Source organism: Pimephales promelas, chromosome 14, assembly GCF_988280905.1.
Source record: "Pimephales promelas chromosome 14, fPimPro1.hap1.1, whole genome shotgun sequence".
In the NCBI taxonomy this organism is placed as follows: Eukaryota; Metazoa; Chordata; class Actinopteri; order Cypriniformes; family Leuciscidae; genus Pimephales; species Pimephales promelas.
Genome location: NC_142782.1, coordinates 22,879,628 through 22,900,430, shown reverse-complemented (window position 1 = coordinate 22,900,430; position 20,803 = coordinate 22,879,628). Strand labels below are relative to the sequence as shown.

At 37.8% G+C, this 20,803-nt stretch overlaps 2 protein-coding genes across 2 annotated transcripts in view; both read left to right on the top strand.

Annotated features, from left to right (window-relative positions):
- Positions 1–524: 524 nt before the first annotated feature.
- On the top strand, positions 525–2,634 carry lamtor5 (late endosomal/lysosomal adaptor, MAPK and MTOR activator 5). Its single transcript, XM_039658008.2, has 4 exons — positions 525–680; positions 768–829; positions 1,975–2,092; positions 2,271–2,634. The coding sequence occupies exons 1-4, from the start codon at positions 646–648 to the stop codon at positions 2,329–2,331; spliced, it is 276 nt and encodes a 91-aa protein (XP_039513942.1). The 5' UTR covers positions 525–645; the 3' UTR covers positions 2,332–2,634.
- A 1,164-nt stretch (positions 2,635–3,798) lies between these two features.
- slc16a4 (solute carrier family 16 member 4) overlaps positions 3,799–20,803 on the top strand; it is a 90,442-nt gene continuing 73,437 nt past the window's right edge. The window contains exons 1-9 of the mRNA XM_039658006.2: positions 3,799–4,206; positions 4,774–4,894; positions 5,837–5,944; positions 11,356–11,488; positions 11,592–11,724; positions 11,799–11,942; positions 12,037–12,198; positions 12,435–13,001; positions 16,921–17,132. Coding sequence (XP_039513940.2) covers positions 5,922–5,944; positions 11,356–11,488; positions 11,592–11,724; positions 11,799–11,942; positions 12,037–12,198; positions 12,435–13,001; positions 16,921–17,132 — 1,374 coding nt within the window. The 5' untranslated portion in view covers positions 3,799–4,206; positions 4,774–4,894; positions 5,837–5,921. The remainder of the gene's footprint in view (positions 4,207–4,773; positions 4,895–5,836; positions 5,945–11,355; positions 11,489–11,591; positions 11,725–11,798; positions 11,943–12,036; positions 12,199–12,434; positions 13,002–16,920; positions 17,133–20,803) is intronic.

The following is a 20,803-nucleotide window of genomic DNA, read 5'->3' as shown; positions in this document are numbered from 1 at the left end:
TTTCTGCTTTTGGTCAGAGCATGGGTCGTCCAGAGATATCAACAGTGAACATTCACATGCTCCCCTGGGAGTTCTCATTGACAATGACAGCTAAATGTTAACTGGATGTATTTGCCCTTTAAAGAATTTTAAAAGAATTCTTTAGGAATGCATTATTAAAAAAGGAAGTAGAGGGGGAAAAAAAGATTTGATCTTGACACTGAAACATATGTGACCATCTGCTAAGCTAAAGCTGGTTGCTGCGTTTTGGTACACATAGCTTGTTTTTTTAAGTGGTCCAAGCTGGTTTCAGCAAGTCTGACTGCATGCGCAGAAAATTGTGCAGTTCTCCTGTCATAAGTCTGTTGTTACACTGTATCATATAACTTAAATTTAACCCAAACACATACTGCATTACAGACTACATGGAGAGTGTTTCTCTGCTAACAATATTTTCTTATTTACTGACAATGCTGACTTGAGCTAGATGGCGTTAGATCATATTCGCTTAGTGTTTTTTTCCTTGGAGGACGCCGTAGTCTTTGAGTCGCATGTTAGGATGTCAGCTGACATCCCGGAAGTAGTCAAAATAATAACCGTCGCTTCCCCTCTCTCCACAATATTTACTCTCACTGCTAATTTTACATCGTTATTTAAGCCGCTATTATGGAAGGTGCACTGGAACAGCATCTTGATGATACGTACGTTAAAAAAATATCGTTCTTTACCAAGCGTATAGCCTACATATTTTGTGTGTTGCTTCACTAATCTATGTTTTCTTACACTAGGATGAAAAATCCTGCCATTGTTGGGGTTTTGTGCACAGACGCTCAAGGCCATAATCTAGGATGTAAGTATGGTTTGTCTCGTTCATCCACTGGGTCATGATGACAGTAACGACTGTATTTGCGTAGTTTAAACATGTCCATTCAATTATTTATTTTTTCAGCAACATCAACAACAATAATTTTAATATTTAAGTCACCTAAGTGTACAAGTGAAGGTGTAGTTGGGCCAGTAGAAAATGTCCAAAGTTGTGAATGTTGTATTCAAATTAGAAATACATAAAAAAACTGAAATAAAATAATTATAAATTGTAATATAAAAATTTGAACAGATTTAAATAAAAAATAACATACAAAATATAAAATAAAAACTGTTTGCAACATTACTAATAAGAAATATTTCTTGATCATTAAATCTAAGAATGATTTTTGAAGGATCATGTGACACCGAATGAGTAATGATGCTTAAAATTCACCTCTGCCAATACAGAAATAAGTTACTTTTTTAATGTAATAAAATAGAAAACTATTACTTGAAATTGTAATTGTATTACTGTTTTAACTGTATTTTTGATTAAATAAATGCAGCATTGATGAGCAGCATAATAGACTATCTTCAACAACATTAAAAAATGTTAATGTTTAAAAACTTTTGACTGGTATACTGTAAACTCTCAGTTCTGATTTTTATTTTTTTCTTAGAATTGTGAGATGCAAATCTTTCAGAGGGCAACAATTCATACTCTATGTGCAATGCCTCAACTGAAATTGTATGTGGTTCCCTAAGAACTGACTGTTTATACAATGACTCAAAAGAGTGATGTTCCTTTTTCCCTATGGTCTTCATCCATATTTTTATCAGGCGAGCAAGATTAGACTTTGCTTAAGCTATGAGGTTACCAAACCATATCAAAATGCCATATCTAATTACACTCTCTATAACTGCCCGATAAAATAAACACATAATTTTCTGGTCCTCTCCATTAATCCTAAATCTGCACAGAAAATATAATCTGCTGCACACAGGAGCAAATTGAGCAATATAGAGTTAAACCATTAAATATATTGTTTAATCAAATATAGGGTTATAGACTTGTGCTTTTATATGGGTTTTCTTGAATGTTTGAAATCTATTCTATTTCTCACCATAATATGAGAACGGCTTAATACTATAACTGTAAGCTTCTTGTTTTAATGTTTTAATCTCTAGGCCGTGGCTCGCTCTCTGATGAACATGGAGGAATTGTGTCTGTACTGGCCAAGCAAGCTGCTTCTCTAACCAAAGACCCCACTGACTGCCCTACTGTGTGCCTGGAGTCTGACTGTGGGTAAGAAGCTTCTGATTAAGCTTCATTTGACAGAGAACAAAGACCAACAAAACAAACTCAAGATCTTAAAGGCTTAATATCCTCATCCTACATTTATGATGAAGAGACTTATAATAATACATATTGCAGCAGCATTTTAAGTATTAATTGGACAATGTTTGTAATTTTGTTATTGCAGGAACATTTTGGTGAGAACACATGGAACAATTACACTGGCTGTGCATAAGATGGCATCATGAATTCTGTTTGTATCTAAGTGTCAGAAATTGAATGTGTGCAGTGTTTTTAAACAGCATTAAACAGAGTTTGAAAATCTTTAACATTGTCAGCAACATAGAAGCTTAATGATTGGCTCAGATCAAGTCTTCCTTTATATCAGAAACCATCAGATGTTTGTTGTCCGTGGTTAATCACTAATTTCTTTTCTTTTCCAATGTTTGTACTTTCTTATAACCATATACCATAGTTCAAATGTGTTTACTGCTTTTTTGGTCAAACAATATTGTTTCCAGTTAATAAATTGTGTTATTTAAGGAAACTTATTCTGACTGTGTCTTATTGCGCATACGTACGTGAGAGGTGCTTTAGTTGAATTACCGTAGTCTGTCAGAAGGGGACAGTAGTTGTAACACATATGCATGAAGCAGATTACTGAAAATAATCAAATCGGAGCAAAAGTGTTTTCATTCTGAGCTGCAGTTTATATTATAAAAGTTGAGACAGGTGAGGTGTTTTTTAATGTTTATTTCTTAAAAAGAGACATGTAAGTTGAGAACCTTTTGAAAAGAGGCAACTATAATTATTACTATTGTTTGTTTAGGAATAACAGAAATATTTTATTCCTATCCCTTTTTCTTTTCTTTGTTTGCTTGGATTGTACTGGTTTATGCATATGCAAAATGCAGAGAATTAATTTGTCTTATTTTTGTCATGCTCACTTTTTATCAGTCACTCTGGCCTGTCATGACGCATTGCTTCTGAATGCACGTGATGACTGGTGATCCAGACTTTTATTTGCCAAGTTTGCAGTTAATATGCATGCATGGTAAGAAATCAAGCTAAGCAGTTTTTGTCCCATTCTTTGACGTACTGTATCTGTAATGTATTATTTGTAATGTTTAGTAGATGTTCTAACTTTTTGTGAGCCACAAAACAGCACTGACAACAGAACGCAATGTGTGGGTAAACATAACGTTTCATGAAGAGAAAACACAGTTGAAAGAATTGCACTATATCTTTTTGTATAATGCCATACACAACAGAGAGGACAGATTATATGATCTGAATTGCAGCTCGAAATAGTTTGACAATTTCGGGATCAACTAAATATTGCAGAAGGTTTGTTTAAGTCAGCAGACAAATATTCTCTAAGTACATCTGTATGGTTAATATTTCAGAATACAAGCAGGTGTATTTATGGAAGGTTTGACCCATTGTGCCATAATGAGACCTGACTAAAGAAAGACACTCGACACATGGCAATGTTTACCTGCTGCATTGAAATATCTAGATCATACAGGACAGTCTGTCATTCATTGCTGTTTGTTTACCTGTGTTCCAACAGCCTCAAATATTAACCCGCCTTCAACCAACCTTTTAAGGGCCTGAGCATCTCACATTACTGCCTTAGGGTTTTCCTTATGCATGGTGAATCACCTGAATACCTATGCATTCATAATTTTCCCCTGAAGCTGTCACAGCAAATACCCACAGTCCAGGAAAGCATCTGACATTCGTTCCACCTGATTACTTGGCTACTAGGTTTCGGTCACATGGTCATTAAATGCACTAGGGGCCAGTATTTGGCTCTGCACAGCCTGGGCGCATTGCATCCGATCTGAGCCGGTCAAAGGGGTCAGATGAGACCCTCGAGATATTCAGAGACTAGGGGCAAACTTTCAGAGAGTAAGAGAAATCCAGCACAGGGAGTCCAGCCATGTTCAAGGATGATTTTGATAAGATATACCAGCACATAGGAGGAGCTGTAACCGGGGAATCCACGGCTGTTGCCCGCAGCGTAACTGCAGATGCGCGCATTAGGAAACGTCAACACAAATCAAGCCTTAACAAGTGAAATCTGGAATAAACTGACTGAGATCGTTTCGGGAAATATGGTAAGTCCTTATTTTTGTCGCCGACCATATGTTTCTATTTATGAAATGGTCCTTGACAATTCACAGCAGAATAAATTGTTCGGTTGTAGACATGTCACAAGTTAAATATGACTAGTTTTTCTATTGTCTCTCTTTTTTTAAGTGTCTCTCTCACGGGTCATTTTAATAGCGAATGTTTTTTATTTCACTTATTTCATTATTTTGATGGATTTCTGTGTTCAGTAAGTCATAAAAGAAAGCAGCCTAGCCTATTTGATGCTTTACTTGAACAAAGTAACGTTAGGTTACTTTTCGAATTTGTTTACCTTTAAATTTGATAGCCTAGATAGTTGAATCATTGTGCTAGCACATGATTCGCTGTGGTGTAAATTATTTAATTTATTTGAAAAATTTTATAGGCAGCATAACGTGTGAAACGGCAGGTATTTGGGATGAACTTTGTTTTAGTGTTCGGCTGCACTTTGCAGTCAATTTAAAACCCGATATGTTTTATCAGAACATGAAGCATCGTGGCCTACAATGTCGGAGTTTTAATGACATTGTTTTTTCATCGACTGTTATCGATAGGTGTAAAGTGCTGCACTCCAATAGCGCGCACTCACATGAACGCCGCTGGGCTCGCGCGAACCAAACACGAGCGTTATGCGGCTGCGGACAGCGCGCGACAGCATCAGCTTTGGCGTTTGGGGTAAGTGCAGAGTGCAACACCCTCGTGATTTTCCCCAATGTTTCCTGCCATGGTATAGGATTATAAACTAAGCTTAAGCGTTTAGACGTTTAACTATACCTCACTTAGTTGTCGTCGATGTAGTTGATGTTTGAGGATGATCACGTTGTAGACAAGATGTCCTGAACAGTGCGTTCCCAATGTGCATCTTTGAAGGGTGCAAAACGTTTGTTTAAATAAAAGTTTATGGCCATTTATGACAATGGCAGTGCTTTAATAAAGTAGACTAGAGAGATGTTGTATCATATAAACTGCTTGAAGAGAAAACACTTTCTCCCAAAGTTAGAATATGCTCTGTTAATCTTACTCAATCTTACCAAACCTGCTATTATGTTTAACATTGTTTACATTGTTTTTACATTGAATAAGTTGTGTGTGTTTTGTAGAATCTAAATGTTTAATGTGAAGACACTGGGAGCCAATGTGTGGAAATGTATTTCTGTGAATGTATGTGTTTAGAAAACATACAGAAAATCAATGGAGAGGTCAAAGGATTTCCTTCTCCTAGCTGTAATGTCACAATGACAAGATAGCATTTACAGATTCTTTAAATGAGTGAGATTTATAGATTTCAATGCAATTCTCACTTGGATGAATGTGATATAACTAATTAAAAAGGACCAACCCCCTACAAAAATCCAATACAAGAAACTCTGCTCCACAATCACAGGGGTATAAAGTTCTTCACGGGTATGCAAACAACTACAATTTTTTAAAAAGAAAAAAAATGACATTTCTAACAATGAATGTAAGAATAACTGCGTCATACGTCTGTCAGCACGGATGAAAATTGTGAAAAAGAATTATTTTAAGTATGCTCACACCTTGAACACCAAATGATTGACAATTCTTGTCTGGGGAATATTCAAAACACAGCAAGTTATAACAGAGTTTGTGTAACAGGTTCGTCAAATACGGGATCTACTAGTTGAGCTTCATGCAGAAGATGACACATAAATAAGGCCCTTCATTTTCAAGTGCTACAACTATGCTGCCAAAAGACCAACATTGGTGAGTCTGCTATTCCAGCTATTTTGCTTTTTTTTTTTAATCAGCATTTAGTGAATTTTAAATTATTGTCATAATCCAAATCCACAACTCTCCTTTTCCATGGTAGTGATTCTACAATTGAATATGTCATATTTAGGATGTTAAAATGTTTTGTTTAGTGTCTGCTCTTAGTTCACTTCAGAATAAACATTCTGTCATCTTTTAATCACTCTCTAGTTGTTTAAAAAGTGTATGAATTTCTTATTCTGCTGAACACAAAAAATGATATTTTTAAGAATGTCAGTAGCCAAAAAGTTAATGGACCCCATTGACTTTCATAATATTTTTTTTCCTACTATGGAAGTCAATGGGGTCCATCAACTGTCTGGTTACCGGCATTCTTCAAAATATCTTCCTTTGTGTTCTGGAGAAGAAAGAACTTAATGTAGGTTTGAAACAACTTGAGGGTGAGAAAATGATAAGAATTTGGGTCAACTATTCTTTTAAGACTTGAAAATGCCTTATGGATGGCCCTTTTTGTTTATATGCATTGATTACTAATATTGCTCGCTCAATTTTGCTGCATAGGGCAATTACCAAAAATGCAGTTTTTGGTAATTGACCTGGATTTTTAAGATTTTTAAGGCTTTTGAGTAGACGTGTCGGAGTGAGGAACAGGGTGGATGGTAGTCTGCGGCAGTACCTAACCAATATATCTTCCTGCACTTGCCCCCTTGAACCGAGGCATTTACATTTCTGATCTTGCATACATGCATGCAAACACACACACATGGAAACCCACTCCGGGGTGGCCTGTGGTAAGCACATGGAAGGAAATGTTTTCTACAACACACTGGCCCGATTCATTGCTCTGTAATCCTCTAAGCAGTTTCTGCATGCTTTGGCCTCTCCACATGTCTTCTCTTGAAGGAACAGCCAACTACTTGAACGAGACAAACCACATATTTTATTGACACAGTTGTGTTTTCATCAATGAAACACTCAATTTACAGAACTGTTTTTGTCTTTAAAATTTATACACACTTGACCGCAAGATAATCAGGCCAATTTTGGGCTCAATTCTCCTCTTCCGAAAATCCTTGGTAAATTTCAGATTATCTTGATCAGGGATGGGTAACGTCGGTCCTGGAGGACCACTGTCCTACAGAGTTTAGCTCCAACCCTGAAAAAATCACCAGCCTGTAAATTTCTAGACATCTGGAATACCTTGATTAGCTTGTTCAGGTGTGTTTGAACTCCAGGTCTGAAGTTGCCCATCCCAGATCTTAATGGTTCTACAGAATTTTTTTTTTTTTATCAGATTCCTCTTAGGTGTGATGTGTGTTAACGACCGCAACAGATTTTCCACAGTCGGGACTCTTGTTTTTTGTTTGTGAATGAAATGTGTGTGGTGTGCTGTCTTGGTCACATTGCAGCACTCCATACACTAACAAAACTGTTAAATGTATGATTGAAAAAAAAAAAAAAAATTGTCATTTTTGTTCTCTCTCACATTTTGAAAACCTGATAAGATGTTAAAAAACTTAGTGTGGGCCAGTCTTTAGATAAAGGGATAGTTCATTCAATAAAGAACATGTTCTTGTCATTTACTTGATTTAAGTTTACTTGTCATTTAAGTGAATGGTGACCATGACTTTATAATAAAGCATTACATTTTAGTCTATTTCTCATGCTAAATTTCTCATACAAAGCTATCGATTGTTTATATATATATATATATATATATATGTATATATGTATGTATGTATTGTATGTATGTATGTATGTATGTATGTGTATATATATATATAAATATGAGGCTTTGATATATATTATTTCTATGAGGCTTTGATGGGTTTTTTTTTTTTTTTTTTTTTTTGCTTTTTGGAGCTTGGAGATTGACCTTTAATATAATATATATATATATATATATATATAATTCTATGCAGATGTGTCTACGGTAAATATGCTCTCATACATTTTAAAATCAGCAAATTTCATAATGTTCCTGTTTTAGCTGGAACCACCTGTGGTGCTGACTTTGATTGCTCTGTATTTATAGTTGAGCAAGTATTTATCTCTGTTTAATATTTCAAAGGATCCACCACCTCTGCACAGGGACTCGCAGTTTGGTTAACGTTATGCCAGGTGTTTGTTTGAACGAACCCGTTACCCTATGACCGTTCTTTCGCTTAGTCTGTCTGTCTCATTTTGAACACTGTACTAGACACACATTGTATTCAGCTGTATCAGCTGTAAATAAAGTGGAATCAGGCCTGGATCCAAAACACCTCACCTCATACTGATCACCAGATTAAACCAGTGGCATCCCCATGTTTACTCAAATTTGAACCACTCTAAAGAGAGCATGGTACTACTGATGTCATCATAATCTACTACCCCCAGTAACATAAAATATTTAAATAGCCTCAGATCACACCACATTATGCTGACGATACTGTTTTTGGGTCCAGTGCAAAAGAGATAGAAAAGAAATTATTGGAAAAATCAAAAAGGACAATTTTTTGGTATATTTGTCTTTGTAAAATTACCTAATCTGTTCACGGAAGCCCTTTTTTGTATGTTCCAGAAAATTAACAATCAGCCTCGTTCAGACTGTCAGTCCAAATCTGATCTTTATGCATGTCCGTTTGGAATCCGATCACGTTTAGCAATGTGAATGTGAGAAATCACATGAAATCCGTTTTCAGTCACAATCCTCAAATCGCATTTTCTAAGTCTGTTTCAGTCTGTTTGCTCTAATTTTTTTTTTTTTTTTATCAGATTTTGCGTGGTAAACGTAGCTTTCTCGAGTCACGGATAACATGCCAGAAGTTGTTACAGGAAGCATACTAAAGGTCTCTGTGTTGTTAAAAAGTTCCATTCGAGCTGAAAATTACAATAGCCTTTAAACAGGGGCGTAGCCATCATTTCCAAAGTGAGGGGGACCAAATGTCATTTGTAATCCCAATGTTTTGTGTTGACAGGTTTTTGATTAATTGGCTTAATATGCTATTTATTTTAAAAGAAAAACAGAAAGAAAGAAAGAAAGTTGTCCAGTACTTTATATTAGCCTACACATACAGGGTTTTTCCTGGCTTAAAATGAGGCGGAGGTGGTAGAATCCTTTTAATGATTTAAGATAATAAAATGTGTATTTTTCGTAGACCATCATATAGTCTACTGTGTTACCCACAGTATTTTTGTAGGTGGATCTCGGTACCTCTAGGGGGGTCCAGGGGCAGAAAATGGAAGAAAATTTGTACATTTTAAAGATAAATTCATTAATCTGGTGCACTTTGAGTCCCCCGAATCTGCTCTTAAAAATAAATAATCCAACAGCCCAACCATATGATTTTCTCTGATTTAGATGTCTGATCATCGCATTACAATTATTCAAATTATCGTTAAGCATGATAATAAGTTAAATATCACACTGAAGCTGATAACATTTACTTAAAATAAAAGTTCTTATTTTGGCAAAATTACATTTTCTTACTAGCCTAAACAAAGTCTGTCTTACTAAACTAAAACTTTCCAATTGAAAACCTTCAAACTTCAAGCTTTTAAAACTACTTCTTCAAACTTTCTAGTAAGGCTTTTTCAAGAAAACTTAAGGTTTGTCTACAAACTTTTTATCTAATTGTAAAGTGTTACCAAATGGTGATAAACATCATGTAGGCTACACATGTTACAATGCTGCTTGATTCAAGCACATCGTGGCTGAAAATACAAATTCAGCATTAACATTCACCATGATTATTCTATTTTGAAGGGCTTTGATAACATATCTGTGTGTCATATACAACGCTTTTGCCACAGTGTGCCAACATCCAACGCACATGGCACCCTTTAGTGTCAAATGAGACGCAGATATATATGGGGCGCCTCCTAGTGGTCTAACCCTAACCCTACCCCATACCTAAACCTACCATAACCGAAGCGTCTCATTTGACGCTAAAGGGTGCCATGTGCGTTGGATGTTTACGTTTTTGCAAAAGTGACAAATATGACGCCTTGGGATGAGAATGCGTAGAAATATAGCATTTTTGTTTGGGTAGTGAATTTACAACAAAACCTGTTAATTATTCAACAAGAAAAATAGGCGGAGTTATTCATCATTGTGCAACACAATTCGGATAGTATATGACAACTTATTTACAGTGCTTGATTTTTTCGTGAAAAAGGAGTGAAGAGTTTTTTGCCATTTTGAACTCTTTGAAACTGATGGATTCGGCGCGGGTGCGAGCATGGACGTGTCGTAGGCTAATGCGCGAGTGACTGATCACCATGGAAACGTGAAGATTACCCTTGACTCTGGATTTTAAATCACGATGTTTGGTAACGTTATACACCTGCGAAAATCTTAGTTTGTCGTACACACACTTGCTTTATGAAAAAGTGCAGGGGACGAATTTACATTAAATATAATGTCCAAACACGTGAGCAAAAGCGCCAATTTCATTGGTTGGATAGTTTTTGACGCAGCGTGTCAAACTAAAAAAACGAACCCGAGGCGTTTTTTTAAAATGACGCTTTTACACGTGGTGTTTTTTACGCGTCGGTGTGCACACTCACATTGGCGCCCTTTGTTTAGTCACGAGGCGTTAAACGTCGGTACGTGCGCGAAATTCGTCCCGGTGTGAACAGGCCTTTAGTAGGCCTAGTCCAGCGCGGTGGCTACATATTGTCATGTTGTAAATAAGACAACATCTTAGGGTTTTGTGGACCCTTTCAAGTTGCTGTTGGATTGAAAACAAAATTCAACATGTCTCTATTATATTGTCACTTTGCAACAACACAACATTGTTTCTGCATCGACTTTCAGCGCATTTACTATAACAATGTCTGAAATGTTTACATTTTAATTGCAAAGAAAGTTACATAAACTACGTGAAATCTGATTAGAGACTGAAACGGATTTGAAATGGATTTTGAGAAATGCATTTTGTATAGGATTTCAAACCACAAGAATGTTGCTCAAAACTGGATTAGTAAAATTTTTTTTTACCGCGTTTCCATTTGCTACTATGATCGGATTTCAGTCGGATATGCACAATGGATTTGTACTAACACTGTGAACAGTCTACATGGTCTCATGATACATATGAAACTTTATCTCTAACTAGTGGATGCATTGTATTACAGACTGGTTTCACAGACAGGGTTTAGATTAAGCCAGGATTAAACCTTAGTTCAATTAGGGCATTTAAGTAGCTTTTTATAAATATGCTTTAAAAAAAAAAACATTACTGATGAGCATCTTGAAACAAAACAATGACAGTGACATATTTTGAGATATCTCAGTGTGAGCTGCTTTCAGGCAAAACAGCTCAAACATGCATTTTAGTCTGGGCTAGGCTTAAGCCTTGTCTGTGTTAAACCGGGGGTAAGTTTATTAAATGTATTAAGTGGATGTGATAATGTTCCAGTGATGGCAAGGCTGCCAAAACCTCCTGCAATGAAGAAAAAGCCAAGGCCAAGAAGAATCAAAAGAAGGAGGTTGTGTATGTGGACCCACCAGATGGCGGTTGGGGTTGGATGGTGGTTCTGCATTGTTTCCTGGTATGTCATTAGTTACACTTTTATATACTTTGATTTAGAGCTTCTTTGTTATGTTAATACTAAGTGTTTTGTATTGAGCTGAAATCTTCTGCTGTGTTTTCAGGTGAACGTGTTGGTGATGGGTACATTGAAGAGCTTTGGTATATTCTTTGTGGCACTGCAGGATGAGTTTGGTGGCTCGTCCGAGAGCATCAGCTGGATTGGATCCATAATGTCCAGCCTCAGGCTCTCTGGAGGTACAGTCACCATAGCAACCTTTGAACCAAATGGTCAATATGACAGATCATGAACTTTGTTTGTGACGCATTAGGTCCGTTGGCCTCGGTGGCCTGTGCCAAGCTGGGGAACAGGGTTACTTCCATAGTGGGGGCGCTTTTAGTCAGCGCCGGCTTTCTCTCCAGCATATTTGCCACCAGCGTTATCTACCTTTACATTAGCATGGGGTTAGTTGTTGGTGAGTATTTGGTAATGTTTTGTTTATAAATCAAAGTTAAATATTGGGAGAGTTATTATGCCAAAAGTAATCAATAAAACTTTCATTTTTCCAGGTCTCGGGTTTGCTCTGCTTTATCAGGCCTCCTCTGTTGTAACAGTGACCTATTTCCGAAAAAGACTGGCAACTGCATATTCTATTGGACGCTCTGGCATGGGTCTGACCTTTGCCCTCGCTCCTTTCACTCAGCTGCTTTTGGATCAGTATGCTTGGCAGGGTAATTGGCTTTTGGCTGCATTATTGTAAAAATTGTAATGTAATGGATACTTTGAGGGGACGGAAAGTTTCAAGAACTGCATTTATTTGAATTAGACATCTTGTGTACCTTTATAAATGCCTTTACTGTAATTTTGGAGTAATTTAACAAATCCTTGTTGAATAAAAGTGTCAATTCCTTTCAATAAATAAATAAATTGTATTATTTACATGGACTGTTTTTTGTTCTGTCTTTAGGAGCTCTGTTGATTTTGGGAGGTTTGATGCTGAACCTTGTGGCTTCTGGGATGCTTTTGCGGCCCATTAACGTTAGACCTCCAGCTTCACCATTGTCAAACTCCACCCTTCGTCAGGCTGGGTCAGAGAAAGATCCTCTTAAGAACAATATGAATGGCAACACGCCTGTGTCCAATGGCACTTCTATAATGGACAGCTCATCCGCCAATCACAGGGACACACTTATAATAGAGAACCCAGCTCATGAGCAGAACTCTCTTCCACATCCGGAACTCAAAAAGTCCATCCAGAATGGGGTGAACGGAACGGATGTTAAAACGTCCCCTGAGATGAATGGGGTTTCTCCTGTGGATGCGTTACTTGAGAACAGCAAAACAGAAACTCTTCCTGAAAACCCCCAAAAAGTGCTGGACTTCTCGCTGTTGAAGAACCCTTTCTTTTGCATCTACACCTGGTCGCTAGTCTTCAGTCAGCTGGCTTATTTTATTCCGTACTTCCATTTGTCTGCAAGGGCCCGGAACCTGGGCATCGACCCCATGGATGCTTCCTTCATCATCTCTGTGGCTGGTGAGTCAAATTACCTTTGACCAACCTACAGTATGTAACACTAGAGTTTTGTTTTCCCACTGTCTTCTATTTTAAGTATAAAGTGCTTTTTACAGAATTAATTTTGCATTAGCAGGGTAAAATATAGATAAAGGTTCAGGGACAAAGGTTACAAGAAGATTCTAATTACAAAGTTTAGTTTTAGTTTATTTATATAGCACAACAAAACAACTGTGCTGTACAAAAATTGTAAAAACCACAGCAATCAAAAAAAAATAAATTACACACACAAACAGACATTTTACATACAGAAAACAAGCTCAGAAAGACTCACATATTATAAGCCTTCTGCAAGAGCTAGGCTTTATATAATATATAGAGTGGTTAAAACACATGTCATGTGTGACAGTGTCACAAGTTTTGTTTAAGCAGAGATTCTGTAGTGATTAGCCTAAAAGATAACAGAATGCTATTTGGGGCCGACTATAGCAAAAACCCGGTCTCCCTTTCTAATTCACCTTTCCAACTCCCTTTCAAAGTTACCTAACTTTCAAAGTTACCTATTGCATAAAAAAGTCCTCAGCATGTTTGTTATTTCTGTTCTCTGGCTGCAACAGTTTAATTGTTCACTAATAACATGTTACAGTAGAAGAAATCAATAGGACGCAAGCAAGCACTGCTGAGCTGTGCTGTGGAAAATTAAAAAACAAAAGACCCTAATGTCAGTGCTAGTGGACCGTGTGTCATTTGCGGTGCCAGAGAACTGATTTTTTTTCTGGCTTCATCAATGCTGTGTTTCTGGAAAACCATACCTGAGAGATTCACTTAGGCCATTGTGCTTTGCAGCAAGATGTGCTCCCATATGGGCTTCAACGGGTTGATGCAAACGCAGCCAACTTCACATTAATTATTTGTGAGCAGTTTAAAATCTGCAGTGTTATGCAATGAGTTCTCTTACATAAATAATGAACCTTGGCCCAGTGGCTAAAACCAGAGGGCTTGTAAGTGCCCTGTCAAAAATGCCATAGTGAATGGCAATTTACTCACATGAGTTTTAATCAAACATGCTTTTATTCAATCATTTACTTTTCTTTACCAAAAGATAGTAGTAACGAATACTCCTCCAACCTCCACCCCTACGCCCAGGACATGTAGTAATCTAAACATGCAACACCTCATTAATTGTCTGTACGTTTTATGGAATACACACCCTGACGGAGGCTCTCCTTTTGCACAACATGTCTGTTGTCGTTTTTAACCTGCCAGCCCTATTTTAATTTCAAATAAAATTCTGACCGATATAAGATGTTGGTTATTTTTATGTTATAGCGAATAACTGACCAAATGACCAGTAATAAAATTAGTAACTATTTTGTGAAAATAATTAAGAATAAAATGCAATCGCGTATACCTAGTAACCCAAAAAGTAACTTTTCAGAGTCTCACCAAAAATGGATGAATGTCTCTAAATAATATGACAAAATATAGAATAATATATAATTTATTTTAAATACAGCACAAGCACACATTTCGAGCAAAGTATTATTTTTTTTAATTCATAAATCACTGCAAAAATCTCTCAAAGGGAAAATTTTAGCATCACCTTTTCACAGATGCCATTTAAAAAAAAAAAAAAATGTAAGTGTCCAAATACTTTTTGAAGCCACTGTTTTTAATTTAATTTAGCCATTTTCTATTTTGCCTGTCAAAAAACAAACTGCCTCCAGAAAAAAAAATTGCTAGTAATTTTTGTAATTGCGGTTATTTTTGTAAATTCCAGCATTAGAGTCTGATGGCCCCAACCCCTCCGCTACGGAACTTGAGAGAATATAGTGTCCAACATTTCCCAGTTTTTCGCTTAATTAAGTGTTGAGTATTTACAGTGCAATTTTCAGTGTAAATATATTACTCGCGCATTCCAAACGTCTCCTCCCACCTGCACTTTGCAGTTTTCTCATCAGGCAGGGTGAGCAGGGAACTAAAAGCTCACCTCCTCGTGGCAGGTCACACACAGTCGGCGAGCTGAGGGAAGTCGCTAAGCAACAGCCCAAGTAGCTGACGCGAAGCTTGGTAGTTCTGTGCCCAGTTCTGAAGTGCCTGATATTGTGTGGCTTGCCACCGAGGCAGCAATGCGGACAAAAGAGGGCGAGGAGACGAGCCAAACACGTTTTGTGTTTTAATGAGCTAGTAGCGATCGGACATGCATTTGGACTCTCTGTACCTCAGTGAGGGCCTATTGTCCGCCTTTGATGTAGTGGGGACATTGCATTCGTCCAGGGCTTTTGTGTCCACTGGGTGAAGTACACAAAGACACAAACACCTGTCACATGCCCGATTACCCTGGTGAATGTCCCCCTATACACTACTGAGTTTTGTGGACTAGGCTCCTCCATTTAAAGGCAGTTTACTACTTTCTGTCACAGAGATTTTGCATTGAAGTTTCATTGTACAAAGCATGACAGGAACAGCTGTGAAACTCAATGGCCCTGCTGGGATTTAAACAAACAAACAACGCACAAAATGTCTTCGGGTCCAAGCGGGGCACACCAGGATGTCACCTTTAGTGGCGCAGCGAGGACACGCAAACATTGAGCAGCTGTTTTGTTTTATGTTTGGCCAGCAATAAATGACCCCACATGTGCACGAACTGCAGCATCAGCTCAAGCCGTCAGTTCCACACGAGCTGGGCTGTGTTTCCCAAAAGCATCTTTAGCCATTGGTGGCAATTGTTCTAAGATGAACTTAGCCTTACGATGCTTTTGGGAAATAGGCCTGGTCAGTCTGGTTGATCATGCCAACACGTCTAGGTTTTTGTGTAAACATTTCGTTACTTAAGAGATTATGAATGAATTACAGGATAAATATGATCCAATGTGAGGCATATGTGCAATTTTTATACATCCAATAAAGTGTGGCAGCCTGTATGTCAGCAGTGTGTGTTCCACTTTGTATCTGTTGCGTATGTATGAGTCTCCAATAGTGCTGCATCAGAGCTTTTCCTTGACTGTTCAATAAAGCTCTGCAGCACACGGACACGCAATCACAACTGCGGCTCAGAGAACAGCAAATATAAACCAGGACTGAATGCTTTGTACAGGACACCACAAAATAACTAGATGTTATCAATACTTTTTTACTTATTGTTTTTCTGTCACTCTTTGAACTGAAAAAAAAAAAATAGATTCTGCCAGAGGCTAAAAGCAATTGACTGACAGTTAAGCACTCTTTCTCAATATTTCTTGTTAGTTCAGAAGTTTGGGGTAGTAACATTTTTTTTTTTTTTTGAAGAAGAAGTCTTATAAACAGTCTTATACTCACAAGGCTGCATTTATTTGATGATCAAAAATACAGTAAAAACTGAAATATTGTGAAATATTTATATAAATTGTTTTCTATTTTAATATATTTTAAAATGTAATGTACTGTATTACTGTGATGGCAAAACTACATTTTCAGCATTAGCCTTCTCACATGATCCTTCTGAAATCATTATGCAGATTTGATGCTAAAGAAACTGTGATACTTTTTTTCAGGATTTTTTGATGAATAGAAAGTTCAAAACAACAGCATTTATTTAAAATAGAAAAATAGTTTAATGTTATAAAGCTTTTACTGTCCCTATTGATCAATGTAATGCATCCTTGAGTAATTGAATAATTAATTTATTCTCACATGTGGAAAGCATTGAATGAATGACATTTCACCTTTAGGGGGCTTTCTGTCATTTTGCATCTTAAAAAAGAGGTCAAACAGGTTTGGTAATCAGTGATCAGCATTTAAAAAGTAATAAGCTGCATAACTTTAAAGCTCACTCATTAATGTGTTGCCATCTGCTAGTGTCTTAATATAATACTTGAATATAAGCATGAAAGCTTTAAAGAATCCAACAATAAGTGGTCCATTTTCAGTCCATCATTTCAGCGCCTTTTCTGTCTCACAGGTATAACAGAGACAATGTCCCAACTTGCATCTGGTTGGGTGACAGACAGGAATCTAGTTAACAAATATCACTACCATAAGACCTACCTGATCCTGTGTGGTGTGGTCAATCTTCTCTCCCCTCTGGCCACCTCCTACATCTTGCTCATGGTCTACGCTATCTTCTTTGCCATCTTTTGTGGGGGGTACATGGCCCTACTACTTCCTGTGCTGGTGAGTACTGGCAAAATGAATAAAACTGCAATTACCTACATTTCTAAAGCAAAAATGGAGGCTCTAGACCCTTCCAGAGCTGAGATATCGAAACTCAAAAATTCGACCCGAAAAAAAAACGACAGTGGTACCCCTTACGTTTTTTTTTTTTGGATGAAAAATTAAGGTTCTCCAATCTTCTCAAAACTCTGGATTCTGATAGAGGGCCATGAGACTTAAACCTGAGTGCAAAAATGGAGGCTCTAGACCCTTCCAGAGCTGAGATATCGAAACTCAAAAATTCGACCCGAAAAAAAAACGACAGTGGTACCCCTTACGTTTTTTTTTTTTTGCCGAAAAATTAAGGTTCTCCAATCTTCTCAAAACTCTGGATTCTGATAGAGGGCCATGAGACTTAAACCTGAGTGCAAAAATGGAGGCTCTAGACCCTTCCAGAGCTGAGATATCGAAACTCAAAAATTCGACCCGAAAAAAAAACGACAGTGGTACCCCTTACGTTTTTTTTTTTTGGGCGAAAAATTAAGGTTCTCCAATCTTCTCAAAACTCTGGATTCTGATAGAGGGCAATGAGACTTAAACCTGAGTGCAAAAATGGAGGCTCTAGACCCTTCCAGAGCTGAGATATCGAAACTCAAAAATTCGACCCGAAAAAAAGACGACAGTGGTACCCCTTACGTTTTTTTTTTTTGGGCGAAAAATTAAGGTTCTCCAATCTTCTCAAAACTCTGGATTCTGATAGAGGGCCATGAGACTTAAACCTGAGTGCAAAAATGGAGGCTCTAGACCCTTCCAGAGCTGAGATATCGAAACTCAAAAATTCGACCCGAAAAAAAGACGACAGTGGTACCCCTTACGTTTTTTTTTTTTGGGCGAAAAATTAAGGTTCTCCAATCTTCTCAAAACTCTGGATTCTGATAGAGGGCCATGAGACTTAAACCTGAGTGCAAAAATGGAGGCTCTAGACCCTTCCAGAGCTGAGATATCGAAACTCAAAAATTCGACCCGAAAAAAAAACAACAGTGGTACCCCTTACGTTTTTTTTTTGGGGCGAAAAATTAAGGTTCTCCAATCTTCTCAAGACTCTGGATTCTGATAGAGGGCCATGAGACTTAAACCTGAGTGCAAAAATGGAGGCTCTAGACCCTTCCAGAGCTGAGATATCGAAACTCAAAAATTCGACCCGAAAAAAAACGACAGTGGTACCCCTTACGGTTTTTTTTTTTGGGCGAAAAATTAAGGTTCTCCAATCTTCTCAAAACTCTGGATTCTGATAGAGGGCAATGAGACTTAAACCTGAGTGCAAAAATGGAGGCTCTAGACCCTTCCAGAGCTGAGATATCGAAACTCAAAAATTCGACCCGAAAAAAAAACGACAGTGGTACCCCTTACGTTTTTTTTTTTTGGGCGAAAAATTAAGGTTCTCCAATCTTCTCAAAACTCTGGATTCTGATAGAGGGCCATGAGACTTAAACCTGAGTGCAAAAATGGTGGCTCTAGACCCTTCCAGAGCTGAGATATCGAAACTCAAAAATTCGACCCGAAAAAAAAACGACAGTGGTACCCCTTACGTTTTTTTTTTTGGGCGAAAAATTAAGGTTCTCCAATCTTCTCAAAACTCTGGATTCTGATAGAGGGCCATGAGACTTAAACCTGAGTGCAAAAATGGAGGCTCTAGACCCTTCCAGAGCTGAGATATCGAAACTCAAAAATTCGACCCGAAAAAAAAACGACAGTGGTACCCCTTACGTTTTTTTTTTTTGGGCGAAAAATTAAGGTTCTCCAATCTTCTCAAAACTCTGGATTCTGATAGAGGGCCATGAGACTTAAACCTGAGTGCAAAAATGGAGGCTCTAGACCCTTCCAGAGCTGAGATATCGAAACTCAAAAATTCGACCCGAAAAAAAAACGACAGTGGTACCCCTTACGTTTTTTTTTTTTGGGCGAAAAATTAAGGTTCTCCAATCTTCTCAAAACTCTGGATTCTGATAGAGGGCCATGAGACTTAAACCTGAGTGCAAAAATGGAGGCTCTAGACCCTTCCAGAGCTGAGATATCGAAACTCAAAAATTCGACCCGAAAAAAAAAACGACAGTGGTACCCCTTACGTTTTTTTTTTTGGGCGAAAAATTAAGGTTCTCCAATCTTCTCAAAACTCTGGATTCTGATAGAGGGCCATGAGACTTAAACCTGAGTGCAAAAATGGTGGCTCTAGACCCTTCCAGAGCTGAGATATCGAAACTCAAAAATTCGACCCGAAAAAAAAACGACAGTGGTACCCCTTACGTTTTTTTTTTTTGGGCGAAAAATTAAGGTTCTCCAATCTTCTCAAAACTCTGGATTCTGATAGAGGGCAATGAGACTTAAACCTGAGTGCAAAAATGGTGGCTCTAGACCCTTCCAGAGCTGAGATATCGAAACTCAAAAATTCGACCCGAAAAAAAAACGACAGTGGTACCCCTTACGTTTTTTTTTGGGGGCGAAAAATTAAGGTTCTCCAATCTTCTCAAAACTCTGGATTCTGATAGAGGGCCATGAGACTTAAACCTGAGTGCAAAAATGGAGGCTCTAGACCCTTCCAGAGCTGAGATATCGAAACTCAAAAATTCGACCCGAAAAAAAACGACAGTGGTACCCCTTACGGTTTTTTTTTTTGGGCGAAAAATTAAGGTTCTCCAATCTTCTCAAAACTCTGGATTCTGATAGAGGGCAATGAGACTTAAACCTGAGTGCAAAAATGGAGGCTCTAGACCCTTCCAGAGCTGAGATATCGAAACTCAAAAATTCGACCCGAAAAAAAAACGACAGTGGTACCCCTTACGTTTTTTTTTTTTGGGCGAAAAATTAAGGTTCTCCAATCTTCTCAAAACTCTGGATTCTGATAGAGGGCCATGAGACTTAAACCTGAGTGCAAAAATGGTGGCTCTAGACCCTTCCAGAGCTGAGATATCGAAACTCAAAAATTCGACCCGAAAAAAAAACGACAGTGGTACCCCTTACGTTTTTTTTTTTGGGCGAAAAATTAAGGTTCTCCAATCTTCTCAAAACTCTGGATTCTGATAGAGGGCCATGAGACTTAAACCTGAGTGCAAAAATGGAGGCTCTAGACCCTTCCAGAGCTGAGATATCGAAACTCAAAAATTCGACCCGAAAAAAAAACGACAGTGGTACCCCTTACGTTTTTTTTTTTTGGGCGAAAAATTAAGGTTCTCCAATCTTCTCAAAACTCTGGATTCTGATAGAGGGCCATGAGACTTAAACCTGAGTGCAAAAATGGAGGCTCTAGACCCTTCCAGAGCTGAGATATCGAAACTCAAAAATTCGACCCGAAAAAAAAACGACAGTGGTACCCCTTACGTTTTTTTTTTTTGGGCGAAAAATTAAGGTTCTCCAATCTTCTCAAAACTCTGGATTCTGATAGAGGGCCATGAGACTTAAACCTGAGTGCAAAAATGGAGGCTCTAGACCCTTCCAGAGCTGAGATATCGAAACTCAAAAATTCGACCCGAAAAAAAAAACGACAGTGGTACCCCTTACGTTTTTTTTTTTGGGCGAAAAATTAAGGTTCTCCAATCTTCTCAAAACTCTGGATTCTGATAGAGGGCCATGAGACTTAAACCTGAGTGCAAAAATGGTGGCTCTAGACCCTTCCAGAGCTGAGATATCGAAACTCA